General features: G+C 41.0%; 1 protein-coding gene across 4 annotated transcripts; it reads left to right on the top strand.

The window, feature by feature from the left end:
* The first annotated feature begins 79 nt into the window (after positions 1–79).
* Positions 80–27,330, top strand: LONRF3 (LON peptidase N-terminal domain and ring finger 3). Of its 4 annotated transcripts, XM_065556667.1 has the most exons (12): positions 81–878; positions 2,877–2,995; positions 3,677–3,799; positions 5,927–6,082; positions 7,685–7,928; positions 8,749–8,839; positions 13,318–13,432; positions 15,237–15,358; positions 16,046–16,204; positions 19,095–19,257; positions 19,855–20,004; positions 21,479–27,330. In XM_065556667.1, the coding sequence occupies exons 1-12, from the start codon at positions 224–226 to the stop codon at positions 21,635–21,637; spliced, it is 2,256 nt and encodes a 751-aa protein (XP_065412739.1). In that variant the 5' UTR covers positions 81–223; the 3' UTR covers positions 21,638–27,330. The 4 variants fall into 4 exon arrangements, with proteins under 4 accessions (XP_065412740.1, XP_065412739.1, XP_065412741.1 ...); XM_065556668.1 differs by lacking the exon at positions 19,855–20,004 and having other exon boundaries at positions 80–878; positions 21,479–22,888; XM_065556669.1 differs by lacking the exon at positions 5,927–6,082.

The following is a 27,330-nucleotide window of genomic DNA, read 5'->3' as shown; positions in this document are numbered from 1 at the left end:
CCATCCTGCAGGCGCTGGCCAATGGGCGGCGCCGCGCGGGGTCACGTGCCGCGCGGTTTATATAACCGGCCGCGGAGCCGGGCCACTTGTTCGGTGCCGGGCGCGAGCAGCATGGAGCGGCGGGGACGCAGCCAGACGGTCCCGGCAGTAGCAGCAGCGCCGCAGCCCAGCCCCGGGGCCCTGCCCCGCGCGCGGCCCCGCGCCCTGTAGAGCGGCCCCGGCCATGGGCTCCCACCCGCCGCGCCAGCTGCTGCTGCAGTTCGCCGCCGGCGCGTTCCAGGCGCAGAACTTGGAGCGGGCGGCCGAGCTCTGCGGGAGTCCGCTGCAGGTGGATGCCCCGAGCCTGGTGCCCGAGTGGCAGGTGCTGCTCAAGCGGGCCGACGCGCTGGCCTGCGGGGGCCGGCTCCACGAAGCCTTCCAGCTCTACCAGCTGGTCTCCCGCCACCAGCAGCTGCGGGCGGAGCAGCTGGAGAAGCTGGTGGAGTGCCTGGCGCAGGGCATCCGGCTCCGAGAGCGGCTGCCCGCCTGCTGGAGCGGCGGGGGCAGCCTCCTGCAGCCCCGGGACTGGGACATCTTTAGCTGTCGCAAATGCCAGGGCTTCCTTTTCGAGCCCGTCTCTTTGCCTTGCGGACACACGTTTTGCAAAAAGTGCCTGGAGCGGGACAGGGCCTCCGAGTCCCACTGCGCCCTGTGCAAGGAAGAGGGGAGCCTGGCGGCCGGGCAGCACCTCCGCGTCAATGTCATCCTCAGCAACTTGCTGGCCAAGTGGTTCCCCGGACAAGTGAAGGCGTCGCAGCTCAGGCACGAAGGGAACCTCTTGTATAAGGAGAAGAAGCTGCAAGCTGCCCTGCAGAAGTACAATGAAGCAGTCAGCCTAGGTAATGACCCCCCCACCCCAGAAATGATCCCCCACCGATCCATTCACATGGGGCAGAGTTAAGGGGGTTAATGCTGCAAGACTTAACTCCTTAGAATTTGGAATTTTTTTCTACGTGCAACTTTTGCGACTGATCGATCACAGCCAGGCAGAGGGGATGTTAGACGCCCAAGTTTCTAGCAACCAAATTTCTCCTTAAACTGCTGCTGGGTGTCATGTATAGTCTTGTTTTTAAATCCGAGCCTATTTACCAAGTAGTTTGACCAGGGCAAGTTACAGACTTTGATCCCAGGTGCAGCCATTGAGAGGTATTCCTAGCTATAACATTGGGGTGGGTGTGGCAGTTCCCGTGCTGTGCCGAGGATATGCTATAAAGCCGAGTCCTTTATAAAGAAGCAAACGTTATTAATTTCTGCAGTATTGACTGTATTAGTGCCAGTTTAAAATCAGTTTACCGAACAGTTTGTCGTAGGCATACTAGGGACTTACAGGCAGCAGAGCATACATGACCTAACGGTGCTCTTTGTTTGGTGGTGTTTGTAGCTTGACAGGGTACACCAATATCCATCATATTTACATCTCTTTTGGGGGGAGGGATAACTTTTATGAATCTGTTATTATTTTGTTTTTTTTAAAGTCCAAAGTGAAACTAGGTCAGGAGAACAGTGTGTTGCATAAGCTTTTAGCCTGCGACTCTGGTCTGGATTCCCTGCCCCCTTCTTATGGAATGGTTGTATAACCAGTGAAGTAACAACAAATTGGGTCATGTTTCTGAAAGCATCCCAGAGGTTTGATCGTATTTATCAAAATTACAAGTGAGTCATTGTCACAGCTTCCCATTACATGGTGCTCATTGGAATATGCTTTATTTCAGGAGATGGTTGCTGCTCTTTGCCTAAAAAGGGCTTTCCCTCTCTTGACAAATCTAACTTACGCAGCATCACGTGGTGAATCATTAATGGACATGTTGCAATGAGTGAAAAAGATTTAAAATGCCCTGGCCTATTTTGTTGAGGGACTTGCTTGTCAAATGATTTTACTAGATATTTAGTGCTTGATCTTGGAATACATGCAGGTCACTTCTAGAACTCATGACAGTTCTGTGTCCTCTTCAGTCTCCACCCAACAGGAACATTGTAGTAATACAGAACAGCTAAACAAGCTTCTGTAAACACTGTTCGGTTTAACAAGGTCAAGCCAGTAATAAACATTACAAATGGTTGCGAAGAAAACTGATTTATTACTTGTTAACTATAATCTGGTTTCAAAATATTTAGTGTTAAATAAACTAAATGTAAAAAAAAAAGTTAAAGTAACAATAAAGAATATCCCAGACTAAGAACCTTTAACTGAAGACCAGAATTTTTTCTTAAACCACATTGTGTCTAGCTGTTACAGCACATAGCGTATGAAACAATGGGGCCATTTGGTCTGTGCTGCTGTAACACTTATCTGATGGTAGCTGTTATTAGAGACATTGTGAGTGAGGTAATATCTTTTATTGGACCAACTTCTGCTAGTGAAAAAGAAGTGTTGAGCTGCACAGAGTTCTTCAGGTTGTCATTTAATTTCCTTTGATTATAGAGTTATGTGCCACTTACAATTTTTGATCCCAAACCTTTTGAAAAGGGAGTGATCCATTTTAAAATCCCATCTATACTGTGGCAGCATTAATTGGGCCATAACAATGCAGTTATGACACACCTTAAATCTTTCTGGTCAGCTTCTATAAACAATCTGATCCTCTGAGCTGGTGAGTGATTTTGTGAGCTGTTCTGAATTTTATGTATGCAGTGTCTACAGCAGTTGTATAATATAAATCTGACACCTTTGTACCTGGAAATCCCCAGTGAGATTGCCATATCTAATTTTGTAATTGGGTGTTTGCTTTCCTGAGACAACTCGAAAAACTCTTTCTCTTTAGAAAAGAGTCCTAAAGAACAGGGCCCATGTCAGTAATGTTTATAGTCATTATAATGAGACAATGTTTCCATTGCAGCTCCAAATGACCATTTATTATATAGCAACCGGTCCCAGATTAACTCTACTTTGAAATCTTATGAAGATGCATTGCATGATGCAGAAACAGCGTGCAGGCTCCAACCATATTGGTCAAAGGTAAGTTCTAATTTTAACAAATGTTTTAGGGGTAAAACCTCTTTGGCCATCCTGGTGGCTTAGCAAATGCTGTAGCACAAAAGAACTGAATTTGAGAGATGCCTCAACTCTCAGCATCTTAGATCAGTAGAACTCAAACACATTCCATGAGTTCTCTGGCTAGGGAGAAGGGCCGGGGGCACAGGCTGCTGGCTGATGGATTAGGCACCATTGTCACTGACCTTTATGGAGGTCAGGCTCTAATGCCCTGTCAAAAGTTGAGTGCAGTGTTTATATTGAGCTAGAAGAAAGCATTAAGGAGAAGGTTAGGAGATCAAGTTGTGGGAGGAGGTTCTGTCCAATGAAGAGATGAGGGATCCCTAGGACTTCAACTACACCAGCCTTTAACTGCGGCCAGATGCCGTGAGGGTAAACTTGCATGTGTATCTGTGGGGGGAGTAGGGATGCGATACTTCTCTGAAAGCTAAATATGAAAAATCTTCAGGCGTATTGTGGTTAAAAGCTCAGACTTCTTATATTTCTCTCTTGTGTTATTTAAGTACTGCAAACTATCATAATTGCCTTGTGCCTATTTTTATTTCACTTTTGGAATTTTTTTTCATAGTAATTATCTTGCTTTAATAAAGAGGCTCAATGTGGTAAAAGGAAATAAACTAGAACTGTAGATCTGTTTGCTTTCAGGGTCACTTAAGGAAAGGACAAGCATTGGCTAATGTGGGGAAAATAGAAGAATCTTTACGAGAGTTTCTATTTTGCCTTGCCCTGGATTTTGGGAACAGGACAGCCAAATCAGAGGCTCAAAAGGTGAGTTCTTTAGCCTTGTGCAACAACACTTAAATTACTGAAAATGAAAGATTTTTTTCTTTTGTTTTAAAAAAATAATGAAGTAAAGATTATTACATGGTGATGTATTGCATGATGTCCATTGCTATACGCCGAAAAGTTTCATTGGAGATAACTAGAAACACATACGCACAGTGTATAGAAAGGCTATTTTGTGTCTTAAATATTAGTAAGAGAGTTGCCTGTGTAACTTGGATAACAGTGGAGTTGTTAAAAATCAATGGGAGGTTAGTATTGCACTCCTAGACTCCCTGCAATTACACTTCCAGTCTGTTTCCTAGTCTTATTACCAGGTAGACTGATGCTATCAATTGGGACAGAAGTGGGAGTTTCTAGTTAATGTTGTATCAGCTCGATGACTCAGACTGTGAAAACACTGCGCAGCAGAGCCAGGATTCCACTTGGGAGCAGCATCACTCTTCTCACAGCCACTAAAGCGTCTGTGAGCATCAGTAAGCAGAGAAGGCATGAAAGGGAACAGAGTAAACAAAGGAAGAGACTTGTTTTAAAAACTGTTTCAAAAGGTGGCTAATTAAAGATAAATGGGCAATGTGACAGATCTATAATAAGCTCCTTCCAGTAGCAAACTAAGCTACAGTATATAGCTGTTATCTTTCTCTTCAAAGAGCTACTGCCAAGGTTGCTAATCCTTCTTTACATACCTTTTGATAATTGTTTCAGTTATTAACACTTACCTTAAAGTTTGCATGTGTATGTTTGACCCTTTGTTGAAAATAATCTTTGCTGGGACACTCAACATTATATAAAATATAATAATAATTTTAGTAGTGGTCCCTGCAGTGAAAACAAACGAGTACATGATTGCTCTGATGTGAGGAAGTGTTTCTGCACCAGTTTGATTATAATATAGTCGATTGGGAGGCTTTGAGAGTGACTGTAGACATTTCTGTTGGTTTTTCTTGTGTTTTCCTGAATTGCTAGCGTGTTCCTTTCCCAAAATGCAGTCTCATGCATTGTCATTGATTCATGTATCATTTTTGTAGTGATATCTTCCTGTGTGTTGGAGCAAGATATAATGAACTGATACATTTCTAAATTCAGGCTCAAAGTAGCCTTGTCCAAGAATGCTATTCACTTCTAAGTAATAGGGTCCTGAGGAGGAACTCGACTTTGTCAGCTACAGAGTGCATCAAATGATATAATATTCTATTGATTTTTTTCCCAAGACTGTTTGCATAACAGTGACATCCCCTTTTAATGAAATCCTTCACGTGAAAATTTGTTGTTCTGCTCATTGTGATTGGCAGTCTTCACTGGAATTCGTTTTGACGTTGAAGGTTCAATCCTGCAGTCTTACTCACAAGAGGAGTCCCTTTTTGGCTTGAACAGGACTATGGATTGTTGTTCATACATGATGTGCTCAATGCACATATGGAAGCATTGCTGGACCAGGCTTGGAGTTTGGTGAAACGATTTCAGTCTTTTATAACATGGAATTCTTATTTTTAATGCATTCAGTGAATTGCACTCTGCTACTGGCTAGCAATTTGCTAGTGGATTTTACATTTGTTTTCGGTTGGCGAGAAGCCATTGCCCGTTTTTCATGCCTGCAACTTTGTCACTGTCTGAATTTTTCTTTCTCGACACACCAATTATTTGTAACATAAGAGATTAGATTGGGCAGGGACTTGAGGGATAAGTGCCCTCAGTTCCCAATGACTTCAATGGGAGTTTAGGGTGCATAGCACAAACTTGTATCAAATTCGTCAAGCAGTAGCTGCAGACATGTTTATGTAGAATTCTAGTTCTACAGTCTGCAGAAGATAATTCACATGTGTGTAAGCGGTGTTACCCTAAAGAACAAAACCAGTTGACAACTTATCAGCACATTTAACTCTGAAATTGACTTTTTTGCTTATTCTAAGCCTGCATCACACCATCTTTTATATTTGTTCCTTTTTGGGTTCACCCTAAATCTAATTAGTTGTTGTCCAGGGCTGCTTGAGTGGTTTTGTAAATCAAAGCAGTTTCTGTCAACCATCCCCTTCCTCACAATCCCCACTTTCCCTTAAGAGATTGTAAGAGAAGAACTAAGTAGTGAAGTATGTATTTTGTTTTATATCACAGCTTCTACTTAGTTTATTTTCACCCATCCCGGGAAATGCTCAGGAACACTTACCCGATATCCTGCAGCTGTTGTCACCTCACTCTAGATTGAAGGGGAACCTTCTAAATTCAGTGGGATCTGCAGACACCAGCCATAACCTACAAAGGTTGCTCAAGGTAAAAATAAACTCTGTGTGGTTCTTAATTTTGCTGTGTTGTATGGGACATTGAATAATACTTTTTTTCCAGAGTGTTTTTACTGAGAATCAGAATACTTAATACAGACAAGCTAAAGACTGCTTTAGGGATGGAAAAGCTGCAACAAACTACTAATTTACTGGATTCAACTTAATTGATACATAAAAAGGAAGGAAGGCTGTCAGACTTCAAAAGATGATCCTTCTTTTTCTTGCTTGTCAAAATTAATCTCTTTATCTGTGATAACAGAAATTCTAGATCTTCCATTTAGTTTACAGCAGAGATGGGCCTGAGTTGTAAAGTTCGGATCCAGATGTCCCCATAGTTTGGGAGGTATTCAGATCAAGGGTTTTGATTTGGCCCTTAATTGATGATCGGCCATCCACCCTGGATTCAGATCCAAAGTTCAGAAGTATTCAGGCTGGCGATTATGGGGTCTTTACCGATATGGGTATATGAGCCACCCACAAGGTTGGTTTCAGATCCAGGGTTCACTAATGTTTATGGGAGTTTGGATTGAGTGGTTTGGCTGAGGACTATCTTTAGTTCATCCAAACCTGAGACTCCGAGGGTGTAAATTCTCTCACATAGCTGTAGGAAAGCTTTGCGCCAACTCCTGCAAACTAAAATGGTGACTTTTGCACAGCTCTGCTCAGGTGCACCCCTAAGTCAATGCCATAGTCTCCTAAAAGGCCTTTTGTGTGTTTTCTGAGGAGAGGCCCCCTCCCTTAGATCGCCATTCCTGAATGAGGTAGGTTATTTGGGAGGAGAGGAGACAATTCAACCCCCTACACCTGCCTTCCTGTGTACCATGGTCTCTGATGGCTCTTGACAATGACCTACAGTATCTACGTTCATATTCACCAGAGGAGTAGGGGGAATCAGCCCCGCCATTTGATTTGGCAAACTGGTAGGCATTATCCTATGAAATGGTTACTAACTGGCGGTTACATGGCAACAGTAGGATTAAGGATGATGCAGCAAAACTTCAATTTATGACCTGTTGTCTGGGATATTGTGAGCAGCCCATTTTAGCTACTGAGTAGAAGATCAGTCTCACTGAAGCAGCCTCTTGTATGTACTTTTTCCTTTTATCGATTGTTTTGTGTATACTCCTACTCCTCCCTTGGAATAAAGATCATATGGTGTTTAGTTTTTTAAACCAGCAGTGTGATATACAAAATATTTGTCACTCTTAACTTAAAACCAGTCAAATGGATTTTTCCATAGTTCAGGAAATGACTTGCAGGGTGAGACTTAGCCATGATACTTGATTCCGGAAGTAATTTGTTAAAGTTATAGGCCCCTCTAAATGAAGGCTGATAACACAGCAACACTGTACTTGTTTTGTTTTGTATTGTGGGAAGGTGGTATTTTGACTGAAAATAAGGCCCAGACATACTGGTTCTCAAACTGGAGTCCATTGGTTTGCAGAGCCCTTCCTGATGGTCCGCAACATGACAATTTTTGAGATCGAAGCAGGTGTGTGTGTGTGTGTGTGTGTGTTTCTCTTACAAAGTGGTCTGCAGAATGAAAATGGTACAGAACTGCAGTCCTAATGTACAATCCTCTTTCGCACAGGTAAATGTGGAACAGAAAAAGAGTTTCCCTGCTCAGGAAGAACAAAAAATGAGTGACACTGGCAGTCTGAGAAAATCCATTCAAATGATAGAAAGTAAAAAAGGCTGCTCAGAAGATGAGAACAAACATGCCTCTGCCCCAGAGTCTGCCCTTCTCATTTCTGAGAAATGCAGCCTTCTGAAGAGAAAGCACTGCTCTGAGGAAATGAGAAGTGCTGAGGTGCCCTGCAAACTCATGAAGAAAGGTAAACCTGTTTAATAAAATGGGGGCCTGGGCCTGTGCTATGAAGGCAGTGGGAATTTTGCCTTAGTAAGGAATGCAGTGTTGGATCCTTAATTCCAGCAGGAGTTTTGCCTAGGTAAAGAATGCAGGACTGGGCTCCAAATTAGATTTTCATGTCTTTTTTCTATTCACTCTGGATTATAGTCAGGGCTTGAACTGATGTGGAGAGAGTGCAGTTTCCTCTGTAAAAGTAATTACACTAATAAATCTAGGAAGAGAACAAAAGGGATTGCGCCAAGCCCTTGTTTACCAGTTGAGCCCTGAGAATTATGAGAAATGTCAGTGCCATGTACACTTATGGCACTCTGTCCAATAGTAATAGTATAATTAAAGTCAAAATTTTGACTTGCTTTATTCATACCTACAAAGCATGAATGTTGTTCATTGCTCATGACATCTCTGAGACCACAGAAGTGTTTGGGCCTGATTCGCCCTCCATTCCATGGATAGACAGTGGCGTGACAGGAGAATCCAGCCCTTTATATATTTCCAACAGTGACAACATGGTTGTGTGAGATTAAATTCTAGCCTGCTGTGAGTTGTGCCCACTTATGCCAAGGCTGATTTTTTTTTTTTTTGGTGTCTGCACACAAATTATTCCCATGATCCTAATGATTCAATAACTACTCATAAATACATGCAGTATGTGATCACGGTACATGTTAAAATCAGATGCTGTTTGTGAACTCCCAAAACAGTCTGTCTTTGAAATGTTAAACCAGTCACATAGCTGTGTCTGTCCAGTTATATATTCCAATGACTTTTTTTACAATTATAAATAGGTGCAATTGATGCCAAGGGATCTAGTGCTGGGCACTGCGTTCCATTTGAATTTGTGGACCCCTCTGACCTGGATTGTTCTTTGTGTATGAGGTATCCATTATTTTCTAACAAATGTTTTTATATTGTACCTGTTTTTCACTGCCATGATCTATGGCATTCCCTAGCTTCCTCAGTCGCTTATTTTTCTATCATTTGGAAGCTGTTTGTTTAGGGGGGGATGCGTTTTTCCCTCTCACTTCTAATTATTTGGTTCTGAAAAGTTAACTATGAATGGGACTATGTCTGAAAGCTTTTGATGTGCCCCAGACAAATGACTGTTCTGGCAAAAGATACCTCATGTCAGGGTTAAATAGATTAATGAACATATCTGAAAGATTTCTTCTCCACAGCCACTATGTGGAAGTCAACACTTAGTCCTCTGCAGTTAATTTAATACGCCATGTATCGATTTTTTTCATAATGCTTGAAATATTTGAAAAGTTGATTTCTATGAAAACAATTTATGTAAAATGGTGCCACTATAATAAAGTAGTGTTGTTACAATAGTAAAGGCCTTATAAGCAAATAGAAGTCCTTTGTGTGTTTCTAGTACTTAGCCACAATAAGTCAGCACAAATAACCAAACATAGGCTCAATATACCCTTGCTCGCTGTTCTGTTCACACAGTTAAATATCTTTCTCCTCAGAGATGCTTCTAATTTGAGCATGAAAACAGGAGTTGCCTAACAAATCAGTTTTATTATTGGTCTGACATGCTCCATTAAACTTTGACAGAGAGGCAAATACATCTTCCCAACTAACATTTAGAAGTACACAATAGTTAAACTATTCTTCCAAATAAAATCTCTAGCTTCAAGCCAGTGTGTGGCAATAAGTTAAACCTTATAAAAGCACTACTATCTTGTAACTATTATAGGTCAACAAAAGAGCAAGAGTAGACTGCAGATAAAGAGTTCAGGTACAAGATGCTAACCTAGTTCCTGTAGCTGTATACGAACAGCCTGACTTCAAATCATGTTTGTTAAAATATACAGCAAAACGAAGTATAATTAACATTAGAACGGTGTGCAGGAGATGTAAAGTTTAAGCACCTTCCACAGGTCTGTCAGTTTGTGTAATCAGTTCTCAATTAGGATGATTACCTTGACGTGTGACCATAAGAATAAGGAGTTGAGAAATGTATTGGAGTTGGTTTCTCAGGGCTCTGACAAGGACACAATTGCACTCCAGGAAAAAAAAAAATTCCCCAAAACCAATTAGCTGTGTTCTGGATTAATCCCCTATTAGCTTTTAGCTTTTAAATGAATTGGCATTTGGTTTTTTTGGGGGGGGAGGGGGGGAGAGGGGGTTCTGGACACATGGCTGCAGAAGTTTGGATTTCAGTCATTATTTTGACTGAAAAGTTTGCATATATTTTTGTGCCATCTTAAAAAATTGTTTAAAATAAAATGAAATATTTTGGAGAAAATAGGGTATTTGGTTTGGCTAGTTTCAGCTTGGAACAAATTGTTAAAAGAAAACAAAAAATAAAATCAGAAGCCTAAACTATAAACCTGAACCAAGTGCTCCAAAAGTTTACACAGGTCTCAAAAGCTTCAGTATTTGTAAGAGCAAAACTCTTCCTCCAACACTCCCTCCCTCCACCACCGCCATATAAGCGCGCACAATTTGAATTTGGCTGTTTTAATAAGGATGTTCATTTGACTGTTTACAAAGCAATTTTCAGATACATTTTTTTTTAAATTACTTCACTCTGACCCTTTATCTTCCCTGACTGTCACGATATTGGCCCTGATCCTGCCACACAGATAGCACAGATCCTTGCGGCCACATGGAGTCCCACTAAAGTCCTTGAGACCGTATGGATGTCAGGGCCTGTGTAAGACGATCCTGTTGGAGGATCTTCCTCTTGCCACTGATATTAACGCATAGTGGTCCTCATGGTCATTATCCATGTTATGTAATTCAGAAATGACTTATCTGTGCTTTGGAGGCTGAGGTGTACTTTGGACTAATAGTGACCTTTCACCAACTAACTGCAGAAGCTACTATTGACCTATTTCGTCTAAGTGGCAAAGGTGTTACTGACCTATATCCATTTCAGTGGCAGGCAGTAAGCACTGGCAGAACATGTTTTGAGGTGGTGAGTCACCCATTCCAGCTGTGGGGGCGGGGGGGCCAGCAAACTGTCCTGATGCAAAGGAAAGGATAGGAAGAATAGTAAGAGGCCAATATGGCAGCTTTTTGGTGACCTAAAAATCAAAAAGGAATCCTACAGAAGTGTAAACATGGACAAATTGTTAACGATGAGGTATATTAGGTCTTGCCTTAGCCTAGGGGCTGGATGGATGAGCTCTCCAGATCCCTTCCAGCCCTACATTTCTGTGCATCTGTGTTTGCTTGGAAGTGAGCAGGTATTTCCCACCAAGGGTGAATATTGTCGCTGTTGTCATAGTGCACCTGACGTGGTCTCAAGAAATCTTTCTCTACAATATATCTGTCTCCAATTTGCGAGGCTTAAATCAGCCCCCGTTAAACTCAATAGCAAAACTCCCATTAGTGCAGTAAGAGCTGGATCAGGACTGTGATCTAATAGATATTTCCTGTGCTGTATGCTTACATTTCAAGTGGTATTTGTCCAAGTAAATCTATTGTAAGTTGATTAAATGTACAAACACTTATTTTAGAAATTGGTATTAAACATTTTAAAGCAAAACAGGTAATATTATGCAGTAAAGTTTCTGTTCTTTGAACAATTGACAGGATTTTAACTGATATGCAACAAGATAACTGGCATTTTAGATATTCCTTCATATGCTCCCTCACTAAATGTCTGTATTTATAGCCACTAATGACACTTAAACTGACTATTGCTATTTTGTTATTAAGAGTCAGTATGTTCTTAAACATATTTTGCATGCTGAAAGAAATAAGTATGGAATTATTTTTATGCCTGGACAGTAGCACCCAGATTTATCATCTTGATAAACCAGTTTTTTATTTTTATTTTTTTATATTACCTTTAATAAAATGAACTTAAATTATTTAGCCTGATGTAATTACTTATGAGACCTTAAAATATTGAGTGGAGTTTTTTTAAGATCAAAGTAGTCAATTTTGAGTGGTCTCATTTCTAGTTTCAATGATTAGAGAGACTTTGGTAACATCCCTCTGTTCTTTAAATGCTCATCAGCAGGGAAAGATCTTTTTGGAATTTAGTCTTCCAATGAATTTAGCCAGGAAAGAAGACGACTAACCGGAAAAGCAGAATCACAATGTGTATAATGTTTTGATGAAATATGACTCTAATGTGCATTTATTTTGTGGGAGGGAGAATGTTCATTTGGAAGTTAGAAGCTGTGCAATGTATTCAAACAAAACTAAATTCTCCAGCATTAGATATGGTAACAATAGTGTATACTGGGGTGGGTAAACTACAGCCCGGGGGCCGAAGCCGTCCCTTTAGATGTTTTTTTTAATCTGGCCCATGAGCACCCACCAGGGAGCTGGGTCCGGGGCTTCCCCACTCCAGCTGGGGAGCGGGGCTGGGGGCTTGCCCAGCTCCACGCATACCGTGGCTCCACATGGCTCCCAGAAGCAGTGCATGTCCCCCCTTTGGCTCCACACGCTGCCCCCACCCCAAGTGCTGCCCTCCCAGCTCCCACTGGCTGGGCACAGCCAATGGGAGCTGCAGGGGTGGCGCTTGCACACGGGCGCCAGCGCACCTCCATGTAGGAGATGGAGGGGGGACATGCTGCTGCTGCTTCCGGGAGTTGCTTAAGGTAAGCGCCGCCCAGAGCCTGCACCCCTGATCCCTGCCCTAATTCCCCTCCTGCCCACTGAATCCCTTGGTCCCAGCCCGGAGCACTCTCCTCTACCCCCAATCCCTCATCACCACCCCCAAAGCCTTCACCCCCAGCCGGAGCCCTCCCTCCCACACACACTTCTGCCCCAGCTCGGAGCCCCTTCCCACACCCAGAACTCATCATTTCTGGCCCCACCACAGAGCCCTCACCCCCTCCTGCACCCCAGCCCCCAGTTTCATGAGCATTCATGGCCTCCCATACAATTTCTATACCCATATGTGGCCCTCGGGCCAAAAAGTTTGCCCATCGCTAGTGTATACCCATTTTATTAATCCTATAGGTCCCAAAACTGCAAACAATTATGCATGTGCTTAACTTTACCCATGTGAGTTAGGATTTGCAAGATCAGGGCCTTATTTTTAATCCGCTTAATTTGAAAAACATAAAAGGTCTATCTTATTATTTTGTACTGCCATTCATCACCATAGCATGAGTGCAATCCTGCTCAAATGTCAGTGGAAGTTTTGCCATGGATTTCCTTCAATGGGCCCAGGATTTCAGAGCGCTTTCTACATTAGACTGACAATAGCAAAATGCCTTAATTGAATAAATACAAAAGTGAAAAACAAGAAACAGATTTCTGACTAAAGTGCACAGAATTGTAACTAGTGAATAAATATGAAAAGATGTTATGAAGTAGCCTTTTTTATCTTATTCTTGCTACACGATATTGTCGCTTTTTTGTTGATTGTTCCATTCCAGGCTTTTTTATGAACCTGTCACCACACCTTGTGGGCACACCTTCTGCCTGAAATGTCTCGAAAGATGCCTAGATCACAATGCAAAATGTCCCCTGTGCAAAGAAGGTCTCTCTGAGGTAATGATGCATGAATTTGGTCCACATAAACTGGAGGGGAGGGGGAATTAATAACTTCAGAAATCCACTGGTATATCCAAATATACTTGAAATCCCATGTGATTTGGGGAAGAAGCCTTTTTCAATATCTCTCAGGCTCAGAGAGCTCATGTAGTTTTCTGTGTTTAAACACTTTTAAGACCTAAAGCCCTGATCCAGCACAGAGCTCTGTGTGGGTGGTTGCACATTGAGATCAGCAGTGCTCTGCCTGGTCAGCCCATGTGGCGCACGTGACTGGTGTTCACTTGAACTTCTTCAGTCATGTTCTCAGTTCATGCCTTAAAAGGATACTGTCAAGTACCTTAGATGCTAATTTTTGTCTGCTTTAAAATCGTTAAATTATTTGTGTGGCCTTCGCTAGTAGGATTTGGTATGCTTTCTTTTTCTCTTTGGTTTACTCTTCAATTTTTGCTCTTTGTCTTTTGCAGGAATGCATATTTGTAATTATTTAAAGATTTATAAAAATTTGGGAGCTGAGGGTTGGAAGGGAATAAACTGTTTTAAACATGATGAGAAATGTCTCCCAGATTTCAAGGGTGGGATTTTAAAAAATGCTTGGCATTGGTAAACTCCCAGGGACTAACAATTTTTAATTGTAGTGGAGAGGGGAAGAGAGTAGCTAGGGTTTGTAGAGTCTCTACGATATTTTGTTCCCTCTTCTGGCTCTGTGACACATTATGTAAAGAGCAGTAGTGTTGACTCACTGCTGCACCAACCAAAAGTAAACAAAATGAGGAAAGTTAACTTTAAGCTCTGTGGGAAACACAGCAATGATATAGATCTATACAAATTCTGAGACACACAAACTAAGCCAGTAGGGAAAGAAGTGATATCTTCAGAGTGAACAAATTTAAAAGACAGGAAACTATAAATTATTACTCAACTTTAACTCCTTGAATGGAGTGATGAAACTGAAGCTCATCATGCATCCAGCTGTTTCTGCTAGGTTTTTGGGAAATACGAAAGCCCTTAGGAAATGGCCAATCCCCCAGAAAAATGAGACAGTAGCTTTTTTTGCGGGGGGGGGGATTGGTTAAGTTACTGTCTGTGTAGGTTCTCCATACCAATTACAGGTGTAATAAACAAAGCCCAATCCTGCACGCCCCGGGCATGGAATTCCCCATGACATCAGTTTGGTGCATGATGTTCATGTAGGATATTAGCTTGTAATGCTGTTCTCTGTATTCCTTTGAAAGGTCTTCTCAAAAATCAGTGCTCTGCCCATGTCTTTATAATAGTGTGATGCTGCGGGGGTACACCCAAACCAGAAAGAGGTCATGTCACCACCTGTCCTGTAACCCTGCGTGCTCCTGTACTGCCAGCTTTGGCTCAGAGCCCTGACACCAACAGCCTGTTCACAGCACACTGGCATCCACCAGCCTGGTTGCCGCTTGCAGGGGTAACCCCAACAGCCCTTCCAGTCTCAGATCTCCCCAAAACCATCACACACAAGACCAGTGTGTGTCTAGCTTTAGTAAAAAGACCGTACTTGACACTTTTATAGTTCAGTAATATTGTATAGAATCAGTTGACTCAATTGCTTATTCTTGGAAGTCCAGACCCCCAGGTCGTGGGGTGTCTGGACCTTGATTGTCACAAGCAGGCCAGAAAGCAAGGAGGGAAATGGATTAGTGACCATTTCAGTTCTAATGGAAGTGACCAAATACAATTAAGAAAAGCTACATCGGAGGAAACGTTGGTAAAATATAGCATGGCAGCCATTGCTATACATTGATAGCTGCTCAGTTGTGCCTTCTTCTTGTAGTGCTTGGCTCTGAGGAAATATTGCAAAACGGTACTGATGGAGGAGTTAATAGCGAAGTACCTTCCAGAGGAACTCACTGAGAGAAGGAAGATTTATGAAGAAGAAATTGCAGAGCTTTCCAAGTATGTAATCCGTTTGTGTGGGCTTTCGTGGGTTTTTTTTAAGCCAGTCTTTAAAAGTAGTTTAGCTAGCAACTGAATGGCTCTCATCACTGTAGAACATGTCCTAAGGTACTGATAAAGGAGCTTACTCTGTATTACATGATTCAAGAAGGGCAGGGTTCAGATACACAAGATTAAACTTCAAGCTATCTGGTAGCGTACTCTTGTGATTGGTTTCAAATACAAGAGGAAATCCAAGCCAGTAATATGAGGTGCATCGCGATGACATTGCGTTCTGTTGACCTTGGCGCGTGTCATAGTAGCTGGAAGTGGAATTCCACATGATAAAAAAGCTCACCAGTACATGTGGATTGGAAATTGGATGGGAAAGGGGGAGAATTGAGGAACATCTGAGCTCTAAAGCAACCTAGAGAGATGAGGTGGTAACTCTTTCTGACTTTGCTGGAAGGATTTAAAAAAAAAAAGTTCCATTAATTATAATGGAATATCAATTACCATTGTTTGGAAAGATGAAAGCAAAAAATCGTTTAATATAGAAATCTTGTTTTCCATTTGATTTTATTGTAAAGCACTTTGGCATCCTCTAATTGCATTGTGTTGCATAAAATATGTCTGTGGTTTGTACTTTTCTAATGTTTTTTGGAAGATGGTGCATGTTTTCCTAGTGGGTTTTTTTTTTTCTTATAGCTTAAATAAGAATGTTCCCATCTTTGTCTGCACAATGGCCTATCCTACAGTCCCTTGCCCTCTGCACATCTTTGAGCCATGTTATCGACTGATGATTCGAAGATGCATGGAGACTGGCACCAAACAATTTGGAATGTGTATTGGTGATCCTGTCAAGGGGTGAGTGAGCAGTGCACACCAGTGGTGGCAGTTGCTTTTCTAGATCAGACCAATGATCTGTTTTAGTCCAGTAGCCTGTCTGTGCTAGCTGCCTCAAAGGAAGGTGCTGAAAACCCCATAATGGACAACTGTGGAATAACAGGCTGATGGGGGGCGGGGGGCATTTCTTCCTAACAGTGTTGGTTACTGGTGTGCTGATGTACTGAAGCGTGAAGATAAGATTTATATCTTACTAGACACTTCTGCCCTATCGAGGGTAACTGCAGATATTATTCATTTAAATATTTAATCCTTTTTTGGAATCCCACTAAGCTATTGGCCTCAATGGTATGTGGCAGTGGCTCAGAGTTTATTAGGTATAGCTTGAGGGAAAAGTATTTTCTCTTATTAGTCTTAAATTTATTTCTTTGGTACCGCCAGCCAAGTTGGAATGTTAATGAATTTTACTGTCGAAAGAAACAGTCATGTTATCAGGTCAGATTGACATCTCCACTGTATTAAATATAGTGGTTGGGATAGAAGTATGGTCAGCTTAGTACATGGACTGTCTGAGCATTTACATCATGCCATTTACAGCAAACACTGTAAGTGCCAATCTTGTATCACCCTGCCTTGAAGCCCACATCTGCATTTTGACTTCTCACCATTGTCATAAGAGACTGCAAAGCAAAGCTTACTAAAATCATTGGTAAGTTTTTCTTTGTAGATTTTCTAGTCCTTCCGTAGTGCTTACTATCCTTAACCCTACTGGCCATGGAGTTTTCACTGAACAATTGAAGTTCTTACATTTTGAAATGTAGATAAATAGTAGAAAGTGAATTATCCTTCTAGAACAGTTGCACTGGTCCAGTATGTGGTTACCAAAGAGATTCCATTGCACAAGAAATTCTCAGTATTCTAAAATTCAATGGCAACAGACTACATTAATGCAGAATTAAGGCTGCTTGGTGGTATATTGTCCCCTTGCAAAATTCAAACTCCTTAAAACCAGGAAATGCCTAGTTAAGATTGCCCATGCAACCTTTAATCCGCCCTCTTTCAGCAATGCTTCCATAGGTCTGTGTAGTCACAGGGCATTTGCTTTGCCAACCCCACAGTTGCTGAAATGTGTTAGCTCTTTACCTCCTTTTTACAGCGCATTCACTCACTCACAGGATTCCATCTGAAACTCTTAAAGGACAAAAATGAGATGAAAATCATCATAACTCCTGGACACACATCTGATACGATCCAATGTATGAGATGAACACCAGGAATAAGGCTCAGATTATTTCTGCCCAAATGAATCACCCCTGTGCCCAGTAGGGCACAGTTCTTAAGTCACTGGTTAGATGATGCAGAGTGGACAAAACATGATGCCTGCGCTGTCGGTTCCTAAGCTCTGTGCAGTGTTTCTTTGAAAACATCACATTAATCTGCCCTTGTAACTACTTGGTCCAACCAGTCCCCCAGGAGCTAGTGAAAAAAATCCCCCCGGCAAGTCTCAAACTGGTTGTTTATCACCCATCCCTGTGAATCCCCTATAAACCTCTTCTCCTTGCTGCAGCCCCAAGCCCCTCTCCCCTTATTACTCAATTCCTCAGCCTCCTAATAGCCCTCTCCTTCCAGGAAGCAGTCATGTTTAATTTTTTTCCTCCCCGCAGACTTTGATTACATTCCCTCAAAATAAAATTGCCGCCTGTGACTCGCAAATTGCAGCTGCCTCTGGCCACTCAGTCCAAAACTCCTTTTGTCTAAGATGTGGGGCTTGTGATTAATTCATCCTCAGTTATGAGCTTTGCTTTGCAGTCCCTTATGACAATGGTGAGAAGTTAATCACCATCCGTCTTAGCATCGTCTGTGACTCATCCAGCCATTAGTACATTTCAATTTAACAGAACAAGGCAGCAGAAGGAAACTGGTTTGGTTTTGGTTTTATGAGGCATGTAACTTGGATCCTCTAGGTCAAATGATCCCACATTTTGGATCATTAACGCTACCCTTTGCCCCCATGAGGCATCCCAAATTTCATAGCAATCCAAGTAACCATTTGGCTTTTAGAGCCCTTACAAAAGCCAAGCATATAAAATGGCAGGCATGGAAACCCTCTAGTCACCTTTCTGTATTGGCGCATGTGCACTGTAAAAGGTACGTTTTCTTAAATACTGTTCTCAGTTTGGGTCCACCCCCAAAGATTTAATAAGAAGAACAGGAGTACTTGTGGCACCTTAGAGACTAACAAATTTATTAGAGCATAAGCTTTCGTGGACTACAGCCCACGGGGCTGTAGTCCACGAAAGCTTATGCTCTAATAAATTTGTTAGTCTCTAAGGTGCCACAAGTACTCCTGTTCTTCTTTTTGCGGATACAGACTAACACGGCTGCTACTCTGAAACCAAAGATTTAATGGGTGCCATGCACTACCTGGAGTAAAACGCTGGCTTGAGACCATTCTGACCTGCATCACATTAATAGTTAAGTGTAATCTCTAGCTCTGTGTGCGAAAAACCCACCTAGAAACTCTTTGAGAAATGGCTTGGGGGTGGGGGGAAGGGATTGTATCTCAGAACCCTTAGCCCAAAGGATCCCAATTCTGGCTCACTAAGCCTACTGTGCAGCTTCATGAGGCAGGCCAAATTTCAGCTGAATCCAGCTAAGGGCCTTGATTTTAGAAACTGTAGAAAAGTCGGCCTTATTACAATGGTGCTGGGCGATCAGCTGAACGTTCATGGCGATACAGTTTTGAAAGGTGGTGTGTAACCTGAAGGAGACAGAGTAATCTGTATTACATGCAGCACTCCTTGACACTGGGAAATATCTTTGTATTCTAGAGTGGCTGTTCAGTAAATCGACAGCACTGAACCTGGAAAGAATGCAGCCAATTGATTTGCTTTTGTTTTGGTTTAAATAGGTTTGCTGATTATGGCTGCATTCTGGAGATAAGAAACGTTGAATTCTTTGCGGACGGTCGCTCTGTTGTAGACAGCATTGGCAAGAGGAGGTTTAAGGTGATAGAGCACAGCCAGCGTGATGGATACAACACAGCAGATATTGAGTACATTGAGGATCAGAAGGTGAGTTTAACGAAGATTTTCCAAGAGTTTTTTTATTTTTATAAAGGCAGTTTGTATCAGGATGCAATTTTGCCAGGCCTCCTAATAGGTCTGCTTTATAACTGTCAGATAATCCGATTGGATCTGGCCCTACTCCTGCTGAAATCAATGCCCAAATTTTTAAAGTCCACTATTATTGAGAGAATATGTAACACACCCAAAAAGTATTAGATACTGTGCAAACTCACACTGTGCTATAGGAAGACAGTGCCTGCCTCAAAGTTTTCATATTTTAAAAAAAAACACACAAACTTGAACACAAATCATTTGGGGGGACCCATTTTCGTTTAAATATATAATCTAGCAAGTGGTGATTGGCTTTAGCCTGACAAACACTTCGTTCTGAAAATGGATTTTTTTGTTTTAGAACATAGGGGTGAAGAAAAAGGTTGAGAAACTTTTTTTGATTGAGATGCTTTTCAGAAAAATAAACCTAAGAACAAACTTTCAGGATCTGCCCTAGAGTTCTCAAAAGAATTAAGGATGTGTGTAGTGCCTTTTTTGAAAATATAATTGGAATTCACTCCAGCCTCATCCCCCTCTCTGTGTTAACTCCAGGTGCAAGGAGAGAACTATGCGGAGTTACTTGTTCTACATGATTCTGTATATGATCAGGCTTATATGTGGTTTAACTCACTCAAACAGCCCCTCAAGAGTCGAATTCTCAGTCATTTTGGTCCAATGCCAGCTAAGGATCCTGACCCACAGGTACATGACTTTATATTTATCCAGGAATAGAGGTTGTCATTTGTATTGCTTACAGGAAGCTTAGCAATGATACACTGATAAACCAAGGCGAATTTTCTAATTCCATTGAAGAAAATGTTAATCCTCTTCATTGATCCTGTATAACCTGTTCAGTATCTGAATTGTTGCCATAAACTATTGCTGCAGTAACTCTGAGCAAGTCAATATTCATATTTATTATTTCATTTAACTTCCTGAGAAATATTGACAACAATAATCCCTATTGATTTCAGTGGATGTGCACCAATTTGCAGCGTAACTGAATTTGTCCCAAAGTTAGGTAGCAAATAAAGAGCGTACCAAACAGTGACAACTGCAGGACAAAGTTGATGCTAGTGTTACAGGACTCCATACCGCAAGGTGCTGGACAGCCTAAACTCCAAGTACTAACAGAGTATAACAGATGTTAAGGTGCTAAATCCCTAATAGGTAGGGCCCTACCAAATTCACGGCCATGAAATATGCATCACAGACCATGAAATCTGGCCTTCTCCCATGAATTCTGGTCTTTTGTGCACTTTTACCCTTTACAGATTTCACAGGGGGAGTCCAGAGTTCACAAATTGGAGGTCCTGACACAAAATGGAATTGCAGGGGGGGGTCACATGGTTATTTTAGGGGGGTCGCAGATGGCTACCCTTACTTCTGCGCTGCCTTCAGAGCTGGGCGGTCAGAGAGCGACAGCTGTTGGCTGGGCACTCAGCTCTGAAGGGAGTGCTCCAACAGCACAGATGTACGGGTGGCATACCGTATGATGCCATCCTTCTGCACTGCTGCCTTTAGAGATGGGTGGCTGGAGAAAGGTGGCTGCTGACTACAGGCCCAGCTCTGCAGGAAGCAGCGCAGAAATAAAGTCGGCAATACCATACCATGCCATCCTTACTTCTGCATTGCTGCTGGCGGCGGTGCTGCCTTCAGACCTCTGAAGGCAGCGCCACCGCCAACAGCAGTGCAGAAGTAAGGATAGCAGTACCGCAACCCCCCTACAACCTTGTGACCACCACACAACTCCTTTTTGGGTCAGGACCCTTACAATTACAACACCATGAAATTTCAGATTGAAATAGCTGAAATCATTAAATGTATTAACCAAAATGGACCATGAATTTGGTAGGGCCCTAATCCTAGATTTGGGCCCACTATGACATAGCATGAAGATAATGCAGAAGACACAAACTACAGATTACTAGAGGCAAAAATGGGTCTAATCCAAACACTGCAAATTTATAGAAAAGTTTAGGATCTGGATATAAACTGTGTACATCTAACTAGAAGTTATTAAAATGGCATTTGGAGGGACCATATAGAAAGCATCTCTTACTAAGAGTCTGAAGTGAAAATGTATTGCTACCATACCATGATTTATTTTTTTTTAAGTCACTGACCGAATCTTAGCTTCTGCATCATAATGTATGTGTGTTGTTCTCTATTGCAGGCTAGCCCCAATGGCCCTGCGTGGTGCTGGTGGGTCCTTGCTGTCCTTCCCCTTGAGAGTAGAGCTCAGCTCCCGTTTCTTGCCATGAAATCTATGAAAGACCGCTTGAATGGCATCAGACGAGTCCTTACATTTATGTCCCGTACAAGGTCACGATGATGCTGAGAACGAGCTGTGAAGCCTCTTGCAATACTTGACTGTGGAGTTTCTCTTGTAACTATATCTAACTGCAATAATGTCTTACGGATTTGTGTGTCAAAACAGGACAAGTTTGAAGTCTAACTTTCAAAGGAAATAAAATATAAAGAGCCAAGGATATTTACAGATCACTCAGTAGTATCCATTTGGATCTCTGAACTTTCTTGAGATGAGTATTCAATTGCTGCACTGCTAGGCTAGTATCATCGGTGTTATATAACAGAACAAAGTGATCTTGTTTGCCATAAACTTTTTGAAAGTTTGAGGTGGTTTTTTTTTTGTAGTAGTAGATAAATGAAATCTGTGCAGTTAATGTGAAACAGAAATACTGATAGTGTTAAAGCATTATTTCAATGAACTGCAAAGTCTTTTATTCCAAATGGTTCAGGTTTATATAGCATTGTATATTATAATGTCCACAACTTCTGTTTGATCTTTTATTTTTGCACTACTATGTCTTTTTTTTGGTTTCCAGATGTATATTGTAATTATTTATGTGTACATTCTCTACACCGAAAGTAAGCTGCTCTATTTATTTATGGTGTCTTACCATGTATGAATGACTAGGAGAAAAGAGATTAGGAATACACAAGCTACTACTTCGATCATTTTTCAATACATTTGTGTTTGAGTACTTTGAATGTTTTTCTACTATCTCCAGTGTTCTATATTCTAAGAAGGATTGCCCCCAACACAGCTAGCCATGAAAATGCAGGCTTTGTCTGAAATAATTCAGTCAGTTGCTGGGTAGAGCTTGATCCTACAATCTTAACTTGGCCCCCAGTCAAGCAAAGCCCTTCAGTATATGCTAAAGTGTTTTGTTGATTTGGGGCTTTGGGTAACAAACTTCAGTGGGGTTTGCCCAGAGAGATGACTGAAGGATCCAGCCATTAATTTTGCACAGATATAAAGAGTAGCACGATGCAGCAGCTTGCGGTGAAATGTTGTATTTGAATTGCTGTGAGTATCACAGCTACCTACAAACACAAGGCAGGAGCTGATTGGTGTGAGAAGCAACCTTTCACAAAAGAGACCTGGAGAGAGGGGGATTATTTCACTTCAGGTTATTAGAGAGACTCTTTATATCAACCCTGTTAAATGTTAAGATCCTGTTATGTTTGTAATTAATATTATGATTTGATTTGTGCTATGAAGGGCTCCAGGAGGGCTCACGAGAAGGAAGGTATTTTAATAAACTTTCTATTTATTCCACCTCAACCTCCGGGTTTTTCCATTAGCCACAAGTCTCTACCTGATCTCTGCGTGTCTCCTGTCAGACACTGTGAGCCGCTTGATAGCTAATGGTTAAAACCCTAAAAGCAAATGAAAATTGGGCTTCACCTCACTTTTTCTGCATCTTTTGTTCTGTGTAACATTTTGGGCCTGATCTTGCTTCCATTAAAGTCAGTTGGAGTTCTATCATTGACTTACATGGGAGCAAGCGTAGGTCTTTGTATCTAAACTATGGATTTCCCTCTTCAGAGAGCAAGTAGGATGAATGAAAATTCATGATATTGCCTGGAATAGTATTTATTTCATGCCCTTCTGGAAAAGCCCTGTAGAATTTAATAGAATATTGTCCTCTTTCCATAGGTTTTTTAAATCATTTTAGTTTGAGATAATTTATTTCAGTTCTATAGTTTTTTAGAGTAATTTATGAACCCTGTTAAGTTTCTGTAGAATGTAGTTTGTTTCAGCCCTATTAAATTCTATGGCACTCTTCTGTAAGTGCCATAGAAACAAATTGTCACATGTTTCAGTTTTCCATCTAGTGACGCAGATTGAAAGTGTATTTTGTGTTTTTTGCTTTAGCTACTTTGTAAATACTACAGGAAACTCATTTCAATGCTGTTAGATTGCCACACTTTTCTGTGGATGGTCCTGTGCCTGTTTGAGAATCATACACAGTATAGGGCTTCTGTTCTTGGCTTATTAATTTCATTGTTTGGCATTTGTTTTGAGTTCTATGAAGATATCCAAAAATGGGGCTTTTCTCTTTGTATATACACTTAGTACTGTTTCAAACAGCATTACCTTAAAGGACATTAGGGAACCTTTAGTGTGAATCAGCCAGGTCTATGCAGACCAATTAATGTGCAATATGCTAGTGAACTTCAGAAATCACACATCCCTAGTTCATATTACTGCTCTGTGTTTGCAAGCCAGTGAGCAGGGACATCACCTATATAAACAAACTGCACTGTGAAAGGGGTGAAGTCAACGTGAATTGAGTAACCATGGGATATCTCCATTTCCAATGTTTTTTCCAGTTTTATTGGATAAACACCAATTTCTTTTTTTAATTGGGGATGTTTTATCCTGTCTATTAAAACCAAAAATCAGAAGCCTTGTATATGTATTATGAACGCCTGTTTTAAAAAGTAAACTGCATGGTGGCCGCTATCTGCTATGGCATCTATCTTCATAAGGAAGAAAACAGATAAGTCACTTAGCAAGGAGTGAGTTCTCATCTTATTTGCAGGTGAAGTCACATTAAATGCAGTTCTGACCTAGGCCATTTCCGTATTAATAATGTATAACTTAAGAGACCAGTCCTGCTCCCATACAAGTCAGTGGGTGGTTTTGGTCCTCGCATCCATAGGTCTTTAAGTATCTTGTATTTTGGGACTGATTGTATTGCTCTTTTTTTCTGCATGCCAGAACTTCTGTTACACTTATTTATGTTACTGGTTCACAGATAACTATGGAGAGTCCTTTAATTACACTTGGCTGATGGATTTTAAAAGTAGGCATTGTCCTTTCCATCACTCGCAGGGTGAGTTGAAACCACCAAGTTTCAACTCTTGGAGTTAATTATGATAACATCTACCAGTTTCTACTTATGCCACTGTGTAGTGTTTATTTTTGAGATACAGTAAATTTGGCATCTTGTCTGAAATGTGAGAAAATAGCTTTAACAATACCTTCACTTAAATTTCAAATACTACATTGATCTGATAGTATACTTATTATTCTCACCATCAAGTTGTCCCCATAACTCGGTGTACTGACCTACTGTAGAATAAAAACAGTCCTGTTACCTGTGCACCCAAATGTATTGATCAATGGCAGTTTTGGCTGCACACCAAATACAGGCTCGGGTTCATAGTTCTTAAACAGCATAGGGTAAAATTCACCCCTGTGTAGCAAACCCATTTAAATCCCATTTAACCCCTATTTTGGGGGGTTAAATAACTGTGTATGCTTTTTGCTGGTCCTTCACACAGGTTAAATATCCACTGGAGCTCAATTCAACAGCCTTGAAGTCACCAGCAAAAGTTTGATTTCGGGGCAGTTTGGTTCCCAATAATGACAATCAGATAAGAGGAAAAAGATCAAACCATAGCTGAATGAAAGCCATCTGCCATATCAATATTGTAGGGCAAGCCATAAAGCAGCCCTAGCATGGGTTTCCTGAAAGTTTTAAATTCCTTTACACTTGTTTGATATGATTTTGTTCATTTGCGACCTTCACCATTTATGAAACGTGATTAGTGCAAATGCATGAAAATAACTTAATGCTGGTCATGTCATGCCACATTCCTGTGTATTAATGAGTGTGTGTGTGTATATACACACACACACACACACACACACCCCTCTGATATTCATGTCAAGTTTCTTCAGTAAATTTATTGTTTCTGTGACACTAAGTACAAGGCAGACTCAAGCTAAATGACTCCTTCCTGCTTTGTACGCTACTTCATCTAACAACAAAAAATGATGGGAAAACATATGAATGAAGGGGGAAAAAGTGTTTTCTCTTGGCCAGCTCAACTTGGCCAAAAAACTAAAAATGGGTGAGAATGGAACTGAGTAGATAGACTGATTCTGATCTCATTGACAGGTATAAATCAGGAGTAACTGCACTGAAGACAATTAAATTACACCAGTATAAAACTGATGTGAGAACAGAATCAAGCAAAAGGTTCAGTCAGACCTGGTTAGCCTCATGGAGGTAACACTGGAGTTCCCTTTTCTTGAGTGCTATTATGTGTGGGGGGTTTTTTATTATTTTTTATTAGCTGTTAAGCTGACAGCTGGGATTTCTCATTGTGAAGTGGCTGGTCCATGCTTGGGCTACCCCTCTATCCTGTGTGAGTGTTTACTAGCCTTTAGAGCACATATGAACCACTAATTTGTTAATCCAATAATTATTTTAATCTTGGTAAAAATGGAGTTAGATGACAGATTTGCATTTACTGGGTCTGATAGATAGTGAGGTATAGAGGTTAGAGAGCATTATAAACTGAAGTTTTATATTTTGAATGTGGTCACTCAATGATTTCTTTGATACTGGAATTTTACCAGTGTTTAAACTAGTTAATGAGGGCAAAAGGTACATTTTCAATGCCGCCTTGTTTTTTGGGAGTAGTGGGGAGATTGGTTCATGTCGCATCTTTGTGAAAATAGATGTTTTGCATATCTATAAGTAACTGAGTCTACGGTTGCTTTATGTGCAAAACTCGGCATTGTATGCGTTTAGGGTCTGATACAATTGTGTCAATAGACTCTGCATTGACTTCATGAGGGGTTGGATCAAGCCCACAAAGATGGCAGGATCAGGAAAAATGCAGAAAAGTACCTTCTTTGTAAATGAAATACTCTGCCAAGATTTGCAGAATAAATATTGCCAATATACAAGAAACCAGATTGTTTAATACAGGATTAAATCTTAAATGGCTGATGCACAAAAGCTGAACTGTTACACTGAGGTCTTGTCTACATGGCAGTGCAGTGGTAACTACAGCGGTGTGAACTGTAGAGTATGCTCTAATTGTCCCATGTAGACCATGCTGGTGTGAACTAGAAGGTACCTAGTTATCACTGCTGTAGTCCTATTTGAAACAGGGCTAAGTACTACTTAGTTCACACAAGCGGGGTATACAGGGGTCAGAGCACAAGTTAGCATATTCTACAGTTCATACCCCTGTCAGTACTGCACCGCAGTATAGGCAAGCCCAGAATTATGCATCCAGCTATCATGTACAGAAGTGCTTACTAATATCAGAGTTTTCATGAGGTCTAAATTAACCCTCAAATAGAAGTGCCTGTATTTCTATGTTGCTGGTTGCCATTCTTAATCTTCTCAGTCATAGCTCACCTCACACCCCTTTTTTTAATTCTTGACATCAGATTTGAGGAACACAGGTTTACAGGGCAGCACTGTGGCAGAAACCATGTAATCGTTTTACATCTACTGGAAGAAAAGAAATCCACAAAAAGCAGGTGGAAAAAGATCATTTAAGATATCTTCTTGTGATGCCGTAGACTTGTCCTATTTAATACCATCAAGCTATGTGGTTATTAGAGAGCCAGAAATAAAATATCAAGTCATTTTAAATAGTGGCAAATGTCTTTGGGGGCTTGTGTATTCCATTTGTGTGTAAAGCATCCTTTTATTTTCTTGCACTGTAATGAACTTGAAGTGAAATTAAATTAAACTCTCGTCATTGAACAGCAGTACTATTCCGCTACCTCTATATAAGTTTGACATATCTTTATTTTTTCCAATTCATGTTGTCATGTTCAGGATATTAATTTCAGAGTCCTGTCAGCCTGTATGTGTATCCAGTAGTACTAATAATTATGCTGTATGGACAAAGTCTGTGTGGATACTTGTTTGCTAATTAAAATTTGTGTTATTTACTCTC

The sequence above is a fragment of the Chrysemys picta genome, chromosome 9, assembly GCF_011386835.1.
Source record: "Chrysemys picta bellii isolate R12L10 chromosome 9, ASM1138683v2, whole genome shotgun sequence".
NCBI lineage: Eukaryota > Metazoa > Chordata > Testudines > Emydidae > Chrysemys > Chrysemys picta.
The sequence above is the reverse complement of the archived record's forward strand: the minus strand, read 5'-3'. Positions and strand labels throughout refer to the sequence as shown.